Raw genomic sequence first — 11,878 nt, 5'->3', positions numbered from 1 at the left:
AGTAGCAATGATAAAACATAATAAAAAAAATGCATTAGTCGGCAAGATTTGAACCCTGGTCGTTCGGCTGAAAACTTGGTACGCTACCGTCTTGCCACACCGATTCTTGCAATCTAGGAAAAATACGGCATTATATAAGAAATAATGAAACTTTAATCGTCAATATCTCGAAAACTATTGAGTATCTGCCCCTATAATGGTATATATTCGTGAACAGGAGAACGAGATCTATAAGTGTGCAAAATTTCAACAGCATCCATGACCCGAAGGTCGTGGCCTCTCCTTTTAGCCTTGAAATCAGGCCTCTGGAAGTTGCGAATGCGTTTGCTTGTACGGTCTGATTTGCAACTCAATGTCGATTGTTAGCATGCCATAAAACTCCAGATGTGACACAGTAGGGATGTGCGGGCCGGTTCGTGAATCGGGCACTCGAATCGGGACATGTCGAGCGGTCCGAGCCTTTCGGACGGCCCATGACCCGACTTCATCGAGCGCGTTCGAAAAGAATCGGGCAAGTTCGGGCGAGCGAGTTATCGCAATACCCAAGATTCAACTCTGCGTTCTTTTTTAAATAGATAATGGTGATAATAGTATTTCATTTGTAACTTATAACGTGATTTTTAATATATTTGATTTTTTTAATAACTACATTAGGTATATTCGGCAAGTATGTGCGTAACCTTCATTTGTATTAATATTTGAAATAATGCACGTTTCACGTGAAAAACTTAAAAGACAATATTTCCGGCATTTTGACGAATTTGTTTCGAATGAACTTACTTATATAAATATGGTAAATTATAATAATTTTTTGGAGAGTGATGTTATTATTAACTTCTATATGGCTTGCTTAATATCGTGTTATTTAACTTACTGAACTATCATTAACCTTACGTAAATTGTGTAACGCCTACTGACTCCGTGAATTCATTTTCTCACGTAAGCCTCGCAGGATACTGCACAAAGATCCCTTGTTCAAGGATCTTTCCCCGAAACTTGTATCGCCTTTCTCCTGAGTGTCTGCCTGCAATGTGTGAATTGTCATTGAGTGGAGTACGGCTGGTCTGTCTTCCCGCTTCTAGACCCGTACCCAAGCCCGTAACGAATTCTTAGGGCCAAGCATGCCAATAAATAACTAAAAAATGACAGTGTCTCACTCGATCGTAAAACAGATCCAGACATGATGTCTGAGCATGGGCAATCACGATGTCTAGACAATTCTAGAAAAATATAATATTAAATTCCCTACATTTCAATTTAAATAAGATAAGCTAATTTTTAAAGTAAGTGAAATTACAATCAAAGTAAATACTTTTATCTACACGTATAACTCCACACAATCAAATTGTACAAAAATTTTAACAGCTTATAGCTGGCAAAGATTATTCGAAGAAAATTATTCGAAGCGTTTCAATAGCAATAGAGATCAAATTATATCGTGTTTAGTGTCATTTTAATCAGAAAAACTCCACAAATAGGTTGATGGAAGTGCTATAAAAAAATAATGAAAAATAAAGAAGTTTTGTAATTTGATTAGTAGTTGTTTCACACCGATATACCTGCTCTAGCCTCGGATCGCGCGGCTGCCGTTTATTGCACCGCTGGGCGACCGAGGTGGCACGAGCTTCTGGGCCTGGGCCGACGGGGCTCGAAGCCGCTTATTCAAGCTGACGAAAATTATTCGAAATTCGGAAGAATTAGTCGTAGCCTCCGAATAACAGTACAGATAAAAAATGAAAATTTAATTTGAAGCATCGAATATAAAAAAGTATTTTTATTCGTCGGATAAATTCTCATCTAATAAAATTATTTATTCGACACTCGTCCAATAAAGATGCTTTTTTTTATTCGAACCTTCAAATAACAAATAAAGATAAAGTATCTTTTATTCGAATTTTTATTTAAATAATTTTTTATCCCAAATAATGCCCATCTCTGCGAGGGCCGTTAGCACCGTGAAAGATTTACTTAATATTTAATTGAATTTAATAATTACAAAGAGTGTATCATGAACAAAGTGCATGCACTTGGAACTCTTACAGAAATATGTAAGATCACCCTTTCGATGAAGTATCGAATGAGGTTTATAACACGAGCGACTGGAATCCGCCTCTTTTGAGGAGTTTAGTACACACTGCGTGTCTAGCCTTCCTTTAATTAGTTTTGGAGGCAGGTCTCTGGAAGTTGTGGATGCATTCGCTTGTATGGTCTGGCTTGCGAGTTAGCGTACCATATAACTCCAGATGTGACACAGAACACAAGTAGGTGTGCTGGGCGCTACGTCACCAACGCACTAAAGGACTGAAATGAAGGAAACACTTTTGTTTTTTCAATGATCGTCGCAAAAAAATGTTCTTCCTTGAATATGGATGGTACCATGGTATTGAGATGTAAAAGAGTGCAATGCAGCCCATAAAAAATTAGTAGAACGGTGAAATAAAGAGCAAACTAGAATGTTTTCGAGTAAAATTATTTAAAAATAGTTCTAATGTGTTTTTAAAGTCATCTAGTAAAAATCTTACGGTACTGAGGAGGAAAAAATATTTATTCATGAAAGAAAATTTTTTTTAATTAATAATAACAGTAGCTAAATATATGAACAAATTTAAGATAGTGTTGATGACAATAGCTCATTATTAGATTAATATTCAGTTTGGTTTCTTTTAAACTTCGATATGAGATCTGTATTTGTTCGAATTTTTCCGGATTTTCCATTTTTTACAACTAAAGTTTGCAACTACAAACTTGGAAAAAAAATAAAATACGTATCATTACAATTAATATTATTCTTAATTTATATTAATTAGAGATTTTGTACACAAGATTTACATGTTAGTTACATATTTCATATACAACAATTAAGCTGTACGTTCTAATCCTGGTTAAAAAAATAATGTGCGTTCAGTTTTATGCTAAAAGACTGACCGGTTCTGTTCCAGGAAAGACTGACCGGTTCTGTGCCATGCTAAAGCGGCGATGTTACGAAAGTGGGAACGCCGAAACCCCTGGCGTGAGCACTCTCATTCCTCTCTGCTTTTACCAGCACTCACGCGCCTAGTCATTTTCCTCCATCGTAGGTCCAATACCTACATGTGGAACGAAAGCACGAGCTGCTCAGCGAAGATGCGCGCTACACGAAGGAGAGATGGGTGCGACAAGTCATTTAACAGGGCAGGCATTTGAGGGGTCCCTAACGTGCCCAGGCCTGATACACACATGCATACGGTACCGGAATCGGAGTTTGTGTATTATAATTTAAAATTTTCATTTGAATCTTATTTAACAGATGTTTCCAACAAAGGAGTCAATTAAAACAAATTCTATAGTTTCACAAAAATATACCAATCATGCCAATAAATATGTTTCAACGGAATTTAGACGGTTATTACGGATAGCATGACAACTCGGCAAATTCACCGAAACTTTATCTTGTTGACACATTAAAAACATTATCGGTTACATTAGAACGCTACCTTCGATATCTTAATCGAAACAAACAATAATAAAGCAATATCTTATTTCTGCAATATTTTATGCAGATGTTTTATTAAAAAGTTTGGTAAGTAACTATTAATTTGTTTATTTTTATTTCTTTGTAACGGTTACTGATAACTGCCACCTGTCAAAATTTTATTGGCAAATAAGTAAATAAAGAAGAATTTTATTGTGTTAATTTCTAATTAATAACCAAATTATAAGAATGTTATTTAGAATATTTGTATGAGTATTCATTTATTATTAGAATACGTATAATCTTAAGCATTGAGTCAGATAGTAAATTTCCTCTCCAATTTAATCTTATGTTATATATAAACATAAATCTTCTGTAATGTATATGATAAAAATACAAAAGGAATAAAAATGAAGTTGAAGTTATTGTGACACAATGTATATATTTACTTTAATATGTTTATGTAAACTATGTTTACAATACATACCTACTTGCCACAAGATATACTAATGCCCTGTGTCCATTTGAGAGTAAAACTGTCGCGAGGTACTCTCAAGAGTCAAATTCGTCAGTGTACATGCTATCGAGATTGCTATTCTCTTCGTGCAACTCTCCGATAACACTCTCAATAGTGTGTACACTGATGAATTGGACTCTCGAGAGTAACTCGTAACAGTTTTACTCTTAAATGAACACTGGCCATGATAAAGCTTGACTGTTAAAACCTGAAACATTATATATACATATGTGATAAAAGGATAAATATCTCTATAAGTATTTAACTATTTTATGTATTTTTAGTACATAATAAATAAAAAAATGGTGCTATGGATCTATATGCTATTGATTTATACTTTTTGTACATTATGTGGATCATCAGAAGACAAATACATTATAATATCATCAAACCTAGAAAATGACGAAGTGTTTCAGCATCGAAAAGTGGAAACTGGTAAATATATTCCAACATGGGATAGTTTAGACAGTCGACCACTTCCAAATTGGTATGATGATGCAAAATTTGGCATTTTTATTCATTGGGGAGTCTTTAGCGTTCCCAGTTTTGGTTCAGAATGGTTCTGGAATAATTGGCGAGGTAACATTATACTTCTCGGTAATCAAAACATTCAAATATAATTTTTTGATTCCTTAACAAATAGTCTAATTTACAACTTCTAGAAGAAAAGAGTGATACCAAGTACAGTGATTTTATGAAACAAAGATATCCGCCAAACTTTACATATCAGGACTTTGCTCGTGAATTTACTGCAGAATTTTTTAATGCTACTGAGTGGAGCAAATTATTTGAAGCTTCGGGTGCAAAATATGTTGTACTGACCAGTAAACATCACGAGGGATATACATTATGGCCCTCAAAATATTCCTTCAGTTGGAATTCTATGGATGTAGGACCACAAAGAGACCTCATAGGTATTATGGTGTGCTTTTTAATAAAGGATTTCTGAGTTATAGTGAAGTAATGATTGTAAGATAAAACTATTAACACGTTAAACACGGAGCTAATTTTGTTTTGCTTTCCAATTCACTGTTTATTTAAATTTAGATGCAAAAATACACCTGTGCATAAGGGAAACTCTCGCCGACTTCATTTCTGTTTAATCTGTTTCAATCAAATCTATTAAGACAGTGAACATATCTGTTAATATTGTATGAATTATATATTATATATTATTTTGTAAATTCGATACCATCAGTCCACAGGGACTGGCATAGCGTTTAACATGTTAAGGTGAGATAGATAATTGTTATATACATTGATGTACCTCCTGTCTCGCCGGATGTACTCTCCTTTTGAAAAAATAGACGGTATAATTCTAGTTAATTTGTTCTTTTAATATGGTAAATATAAATTAATATTATTAACTTTTTAATTTAGGTGAACTGTCAATGGCGTTGCGAAATTCAACTCATTTAAAATTTGGTCTTTATCATTCTTTATATGAATGGTATAATCCTCTTTATTTACACGATAAAGCAAACAACTTTACGACAGAAATTTTCGTTAAGCAAAAAATAATACCTGAACTACAAGAGATGATAGAAAATTATAATCCAGAAATTTTATGGTCTGATGGTGATTGGGAAGCGTCAGATGTTTACTGGACATCAAAAGAATTTTTATGTTGGTTGTATAATGAAAGTCCTGTGAAGGAAACAGTTGTTGTTAATGATAGATGGGGTGTTAACATACCATGCCATCATGGCGATTTTTATACATGTACTGATCGTTATAACCCAGGAATGTATTACAGTTTACTATTTATCATAACTTCGATATTTTATTTCATTTTAAGTTTCTATTTTGAATCATTAGGTGTACTCCAATCTCATAAATGGGAAAACTGCCTGACTATTGATAGAAAATCTTGGGGGTTTCGTAGAAACGCTCGTTTATCGGAATATTTAACGTTGCCAGAACTGGTAAGAGAACTGGTAATTACCGTCAGCTGTGGAGGAAATGTATTAATGAATGTGGGACCAACAAAAGATGGCATTATTTCTCCAATTTTTGAAGAAAGATTACGTGGAATGGGTATGATAACTATCTTATACGTGTGTTCTTTTTATAATAATAATATAGGTATGCGAGAAACCGAAAATATCGGGTCGGCATGAAATGAGAATTTCGGGACAGGTTCTATTTTAATCTAGTTTCAACCATTCGATAGCCTACCAAAAAAGAAACCTTTCTGCCAAGTTTCAGCCCGATACTTCATTTGTAAGGGTAGTTAAAGAGGATAATCGAAAATCCAGTTTTTGTCCCATTTCTCCATTTAATAACCATTTAAAATTCTGAAAAAACTGACACATTTCGGATATTTTTGGACCAGGTTCGAATCTCGCCGAAGTTGAATTTTTTCTGGTTAATCTAATTCCTAACCGTATGATTGTTGTTACACCATTGTAAAAACATTTTTTAATCATGTTCAAACTATTTTTCGGAAAAATATTTTTGAAATACTTCCGGCCTCTAATCATTTTTGGCAGGGTTCGGAATTATTGGCACGCGACGGCCAATTTTCGAAGGCTACGCCTTCTCGACCCGGCCGCGCGAATTTGACTTTGGCGGGATTCGAACCTGGTCCAAAAATTCTTCAGCGGTTTCGCAGTGGGAGACCATAACCGCTGCACCAACCGGCGCCGTTGAAAGTGCATACCTTCGAAATATTCGAATATACCCTGCATATAATTTTCGTTTTTTTTTGTACTACGCAAATTTTAAAATCTAGACGATGTTTCTCTGAACGTAGGAATGTTTAATATTACATAATATGTTTTTATGATAATTATAACTTAGTTTTTCACGGAAAAAATGCCGAAAAAGTGGTTTTTATTTTTTTCAACCATGACGCACCAAACTCAGGAATTTTAAAAAATTGAGTATAATACTTAGGACTATATCTCATTGCTAAATTGAATCTGTTCTGATGTCTCTTCAATTTCTATATGAAATTTGCATTTTCTCGACTTTTTTTTCGTGTTTTTCGTTTTTTACAACCAGGGTTTGCAACGGAAAAATCTGAAAACGATTCAAAATTTGTGGCTTGGTATTCGAAATGTGTCAGTTTTTTCAAAATTTTAAATGGTCATTAAATGGGGAAAATGGGCCAAAAACTGGATTTTCGATTGTCCTCTTACAAATTAGGTATCGGGCTGAAACTTGGAAGAAAGGTTTCTTTTTTGGTAGGCTATCGAATGGTTCAAACTAGATTAAAATAGGGCCGGGGACGAATTTGACTCCTATAACCGGCTATAGCCTTTTGGTGGCAAATACATAGCAAATTGCTTACAGGGTTAATAATATTAAAATATTTGGTTATAAATATTATATCTTACTTAAATTAAGGTGTCACAAAAAGTATTTGTTTAACAGGTAAGTGGTTAGCAATAAATGGAGAAGCTATTTATAATACTAAACCATGGCATGCACAAAATGACACTTTGACAAATAGTGTTTGGTATACCCAAAGTAAAAATAAAAGACTAATCTATGCACTAATAATTGATTGGCCAAAGGATGGCATATTGCACTTAGGATCTCTTACAGTATCTGTAAACACGCAAATATTCATGCTTGGATCTGATGAACCAATTAAAGTACGTAATTTTATTACATATAATTACTAGTATGTATCTTTTATAAGTTCTAGAATTTTTTAACTAATATTGTATATTTAATTTTAGTGGAAACAAAATGGTGAAGAATTAATTATATTTATACCACCAGAACTTCACAAAGGGCAACCAGGCTGGGCGTTGAAAATAAAGCAAAAATAAATTATATTAATACCCACATTCAATAGTTTTTAAAATTTTTGCACTTTATTTTAAACGGTGTTTATGTATATTTTATAAATTTGTATGTAAATTAGTCTATGGTCACAGTGGCTCCGATATCAGACGGTTCAAAATGGGAAGGAGTACTCCAATTTAGTTCAAAATTGATACTCTGAGGTTTTTCGGGTCACTGATTATGAATGTGATATCAAAATTACAAAAACAAAATGGCGGATTCAATATGACCGATGCATAACCGAAAAAGTTATTGGATTCTCTTGAAAATTAGTATTCCCATATTTCTCGCGCCGTTGAATATGAATATGTCAAAATTACAAAAAACAAAATGGGAGTTCGATTTTCAACAAGATGGAATTTTTGATTAATTTTTTTTAAAGTTCAAGTTAATATGTATATATGTATATATCTCTGACAGAAATACGTATTAAATGTCAGTTGCAACAAAAAAACATGCTTTGGTACTTTATGAATAAAGTACTTACACAGATTTTTAAACTAAGAGAAAATATGTTTTACTTTTGGCCACGATTTCGATCCAATTCATCCCTGTCACTTCACTAGTAGCGCGGACGGTAAGAAAATGCAAATAAAAATAATAATCGCAGGTAAATGAAACAGAATATCGTTCAACAACCTTCAAAGTTTCTTTAAAAAAAAATGACCGCTTGATCTCGATTGATAGACAAATTTCATTAGAGAAACATAAAATTCAGATACCGCGTCGGCCGATTTCGGAACCACTGTGATCTTAGCCTTACAAAACATTTTGTACGTTAACTGTTCCCCTTAGAATTATCATTTTATAACTGTATACTTTATATTACGTAATTGCAAACTTCTTTTTTGTAACACATAAATGCAAATTCTTCTTCAGTTACTGAATTTGACCTACTTCGTACAAATAAGCACCAAGTAATTTAGTCTGAAATAAAAGTAAACAATTACTATATAATACATTTCTATGAAATGTGTATGTACATCCTTCATAAAAAAGATACTTACACCCTCGATGTAATTGCGGACGTTTAACTTTTCATTCTGAGAATGAGCTCCATCATCACCAGCGCCAACTGGCAAAAGCAGTACATTTTTACCCGTTACTTCTTGGAATGTCAAAGTAACTGGAATTGAACCACCTTCTCGACATAAGTCAGGTTCTACTTTATAAACATGTTTGGTAGCCTTTCGTGCAGCCATATAATTTGGATGATCGGGATTTTCAGACCAAGGTTTTCCTCCATGACCTAAACTAATTTTCATTGCATTTGGACTACCTCTAGCAGCCCACTTTTTATTCAAATATGTCATTACTTTTTCTTCAACTTCATCAGGGCTCATGTCTGGCACCAATCTCATTGAAAATTTACCAATAACTTTTCTTGGAATGACAGTTTTTGCACCTGGTTCACTAAATGCACCTTCTATTCCATGAAGGGATAAAGTGGGTTGTCTCCATCGATGCATTAAAAGCTTGATCTGTCAATGCAACACGACAAAATAATATCTATGCATTCTTACATTCATACTCACAATTAACTCCTTTATTGATACGGACATCCATGAATTGTATGGACGAGATATCTTGTCGTGCAATGTCGCATCGTAAAATCTTACCATCTTACGAACAACTTTGTGTCGCAAGATATCTCGTCAATGCCAACAAAGGAGTTACAATTAATACCAAGCTATTGAATCATAACAACCTACCTTATCTTCATTGTGAGCCAGTCTATCAGCACCAACAGATTCTTTAAATTCAGCCACGTCAAATTCTATTGTGTTATAAGCATCCAATTCTTTTGCTGTAATCTTAGCTACATTGTCATATACGCCATCGATTAAGATTTTACCATTAACATCAACCAATGTATTTAATAAGTAAATTAAGTCTGCCATTGCTTCGTACACAAGTCCACCGAATACACCACTGTGTAAATCTTTAGCAGCACACGTTATTTCAACATTAAAGTAACATATGCCTCTCAAGCCATATGTAATACATGGTTTTGTAGTACCCAACCAATAATTATCAGATATGCAGACATAATCTACTCCTTGCAAGAATGTATCTTTACGTGCCCACAGAAGGTCATCCAAACCTATGCTTCCACTTTCTTCCATACCTTCAAAAACAAACTGTAACCAAAATAAAATGGGTACTGAAAGATCACAAAGAAATTGGTAACATTTTACAATAACGAAAGTACCTTAAGATTTACTGGAATAGTTGCTCCAATAGCTTTGAAAGCTTGCAAAGCATGTATCCAACAAAGTACAGGACCTTTGTCATCTGTACTTCCACGGCCATATAATTTTTCATCTTTTTCAATAAGAACAAACGGTTCTGTATCCCAACCATCTTCTTTCAATGCTGGTTGCACATCTAAATGCCCATATAAAAGTACAGTCTTTTTTTTTTTATCTAACCCAAGGGTTCCTAACAAAACAGGTGGCAACGGTATTTCATCTCCATTTGGAAGAGTTTCTTTTCCAACATCTGCTAATTCTGTAGTAGCACCAAGATCTTTTAATCTATCTTCCATCCATTTCATCATTTTTACTACCTCATCTCTATGATCTGGCCACGCAGAAACCGATTTTATAGCCACTGCTTCATGTAGGTTATTTATGTATTCTTTTTTATGGTTGTCAATAAAACTAAAAGTTAAAAATTAAATAAAAATTAATTTCATTGTTACGTATACTTAATTTATTTTGAGTGGATCTATAATGATGTTGTTTAAATAAATACCTGAACAAATTTTTTAGAATTGTTGGAAGATCTGAAGCCATTTTTCTTCTTTTATTCGGTATAAACAATTCCTATAAAATGTTGACTGCAGTCTGAAAGTGTATTCCAGAAATATGTGTTATATATGTAAGTAATCTTATCACGTGAATAATGGGTTTTGGATAACACTACGGACTTCAGACTACCATGTATGTGTATAGGTACATTCTGATAACAAAAACATGCAAAGATATCGTATTTAGTGATAGAAAAACTGACAGGTATATATACTACAGTTGAAGTTTATCGTATTCAGAATTAGAATCGTCTAAAGTGGGGGAAATATTATAGTTCGGTAGAAGCTACATACGACAACGTATTACTATGTATGTCAATAGTATGGCTATTAGTATTATTTAGTATGTAATATACAGAGGGGTATACCCGTCTATATTTTCACTGCGCGGTCTTAATTTTATTAGAATACCGAATGATTTTATTTAATGTTAAACAACACTTTCATGTATAAATACTTATGTAGTTGATTGTACAATCGTAGGAGAATGCAAGATCATGAGGCCACCGATTTGATTGAAATTTTATTCGATAATAGATTTCGTAATTCTGTTAACGAATATATACCATTATTAGGGAAGATATTTAATAGTTTCTAAGATTTTTATTATTTTAGGTTATTACCATACAGTCGTAATTTTCAGGAATACCAAGTGTCGCTGTCGCGTGGCTAGGTGGGCGTGGCGGTAGCGTACCGGAATATGTACTTATAAGTATACATATGTAATACGCCGTTTAGGAATGGCGTACAAAATCATTATTTAATTTATCACAGTGATCGCAGAATCACGGTCACGGTCGTGAGTTCAACTTCATTCACGCCGTGATCGTGATTTTCTAATCTATGAGAGTGAATTTGGTTGCTGTCATCCTAATTCTTCATCTCGATTAATTAGTTCTTTGTCTAACAAGGAGAGGCCACGTCCTTCGGGTCACCGATTCGGTTGAAACTTTGCACACTTATAGATCTCGTTCTCCTCTTTACGAATATATACCATTATAGGGGCAGATACCCAATACTTTTCGAGATATTGACGATTGAAATTTCATTATTTCGCATGTAATGCCGTATTTTTTTAGCCTACAACAAGAGTCGGTGTGGCGCGACGGTAGCGTGCCAAGTTTTCAGACGGACGACCAGGGTTCAAATCCTGCCAACTAACGCATTTTTTTTTTCATTTCATTATCATTGCATATTTATATTATTAATTTCAAACGATTAAAGATTCATGAATCTTTAAACTCGATTTTCTTGTAGTGTACGTAGGAAGTAAAATTGGTTGGTGTTAGGTAAAAAAAGT

The 11,878-nt window shown here is 33.9% G+C and overlaps 2 protein-coding genes across 3 annotated transcripts; one reads left to right on the top strand and one right to left on the bottom strand.

Annotated features, from left to right (window-relative positions):
* The first annotated feature begins 3,206 nt into the window (after window positions 1–3,206).
* Fuca (alpha-L-fucosidase) lies at window positions 3,207–7,978 on the top strand. 2 transcript variants are annotated; one of them, XM_076789339.1, is made up of 7 exons: window positions 3,207–3,225; window positions 3,287–3,559; window positions 4,253–4,547; window positions 4,631–4,882; window positions 5,349–6,005; window positions 7,347–7,570; window positions 7,658–7,978. In XM_076789339.1, the coding sequence occupies exons 3-7, from the start codon at window positions 4,271–4,273 to the stop codon at window positions 7,748–7,750; spliced, it is 1,503 nt and encodes a 500-aa protein (XP_076645454.1). In that variant the 5' UTR covers window positions 3,207–3,225; window positions 3,287–3,559; window positions 4,253–4,270; the 3' UTR covers window positions 7,751–7,978. The 2 variants fall into 2 exon arrangements, with proteins under 2 accessions (XP_076645454.1, XP_076645455.1); XM_076789340.1 differs by lacking the exons at window positions 3,207–3,225; window positions 3,287–3,559 and having other exon boundaries at window positions 4,058–4,547.
* Window positions 7,774–11,306, bottom strand: Cndp2 (Cytosolic non-specific dipeptidase 2). The gene is made up of 6 exons (XM_076789341.1): window positions 11,202–11,306; window positions 10,524–10,615; window positions 9,979–10,429; window positions 9,479–9,907; window positions 8,774–9,247; window positions 7,774–8,693 (listed from the first exon to the last, which is right to left on the bottom strand). Exons 2-6 carry the CDS (start codon window positions 10,562–10,564, stop codon window positions 8,646–8,648), a joined length of 1,443 nt encoding a protein of 480 aa, XP_076645456.1. The 5' UTR covers window positions 10,565–10,615; window positions 11,202–11,306; the 3' UTR covers window positions 7,774–8,645.
* Window positions 11,307–11,878: the final 572 nt, after the last annotated feature.

This window comes from Halictus rubicundus, chromosome 6 (genome assembly GCF_050948215.1).
Source record: "Halictus rubicundus isolate RS-2024b chromosome 6, iyHalRubi1_principal, whole genome shotgun sequence".
Taxonomy (NCBI): domain Eukaryota; kingdom Metazoa; phylum Arthropoda; class Insecta; order Hymenoptera; family Halictidae; genus Halictus; species Halictus rubicundus.
Note: the sequence above shows the minus strand (reverse complement) of the source record. Positions and strands in the feature narration are given on the sequence as shown.

What these genes read in the sequence shown, in the direction of transcription:
- Fuca (XM_076789339.1), top strand. Translation starts at nt 4,271, where the DNA reads ATGGTGCTATGGATCTATATGCTATTGATTTATACTTTTTGTACATTA. An exon ending in AGAAAGATTACGTGGAATGG is followed by an intron (nt 6,006 to 7,346) that starts GTATGATAACTA and finishes TTTGTTTAACAG; the next exon opens with GTAAGTGGTTAGCAATAAAT. An exon ending in GATCTGATGAACCAATTAAA is followed by an intron (nt 7,571 to 7,657) that starts GTACGTAATTTT and finishes ATTTAATTTTAG; the next exon opens with TGGAAACAAAATGGTGAAGA.
- Cndp2 (XM_076789341.1), bottom strand. Translation starts at nt 10,564, where the DNA reads ATGGCTTCAGATCTTCCAACAATTCTAAAAAATTTGTTCAG. An exon ending in ATTCTAAAAAATTTGTTCAG is followed by an intron (nt 10,430 to 10,523) that starts GTATTTATTTAA and finishes TTTAACTTTTAG; the next exon opens with TTTTATTGACAACCATAAAA. An exon ending in CTATTCCAGTAAATCTTAAG is followed by an intron (nt 9,908 to 9,978) that starts GTACTTTCGTTA and finishes TTTTGGTTACAG; the next exon opens with TTTGTTTTTGAAGGTATGGA.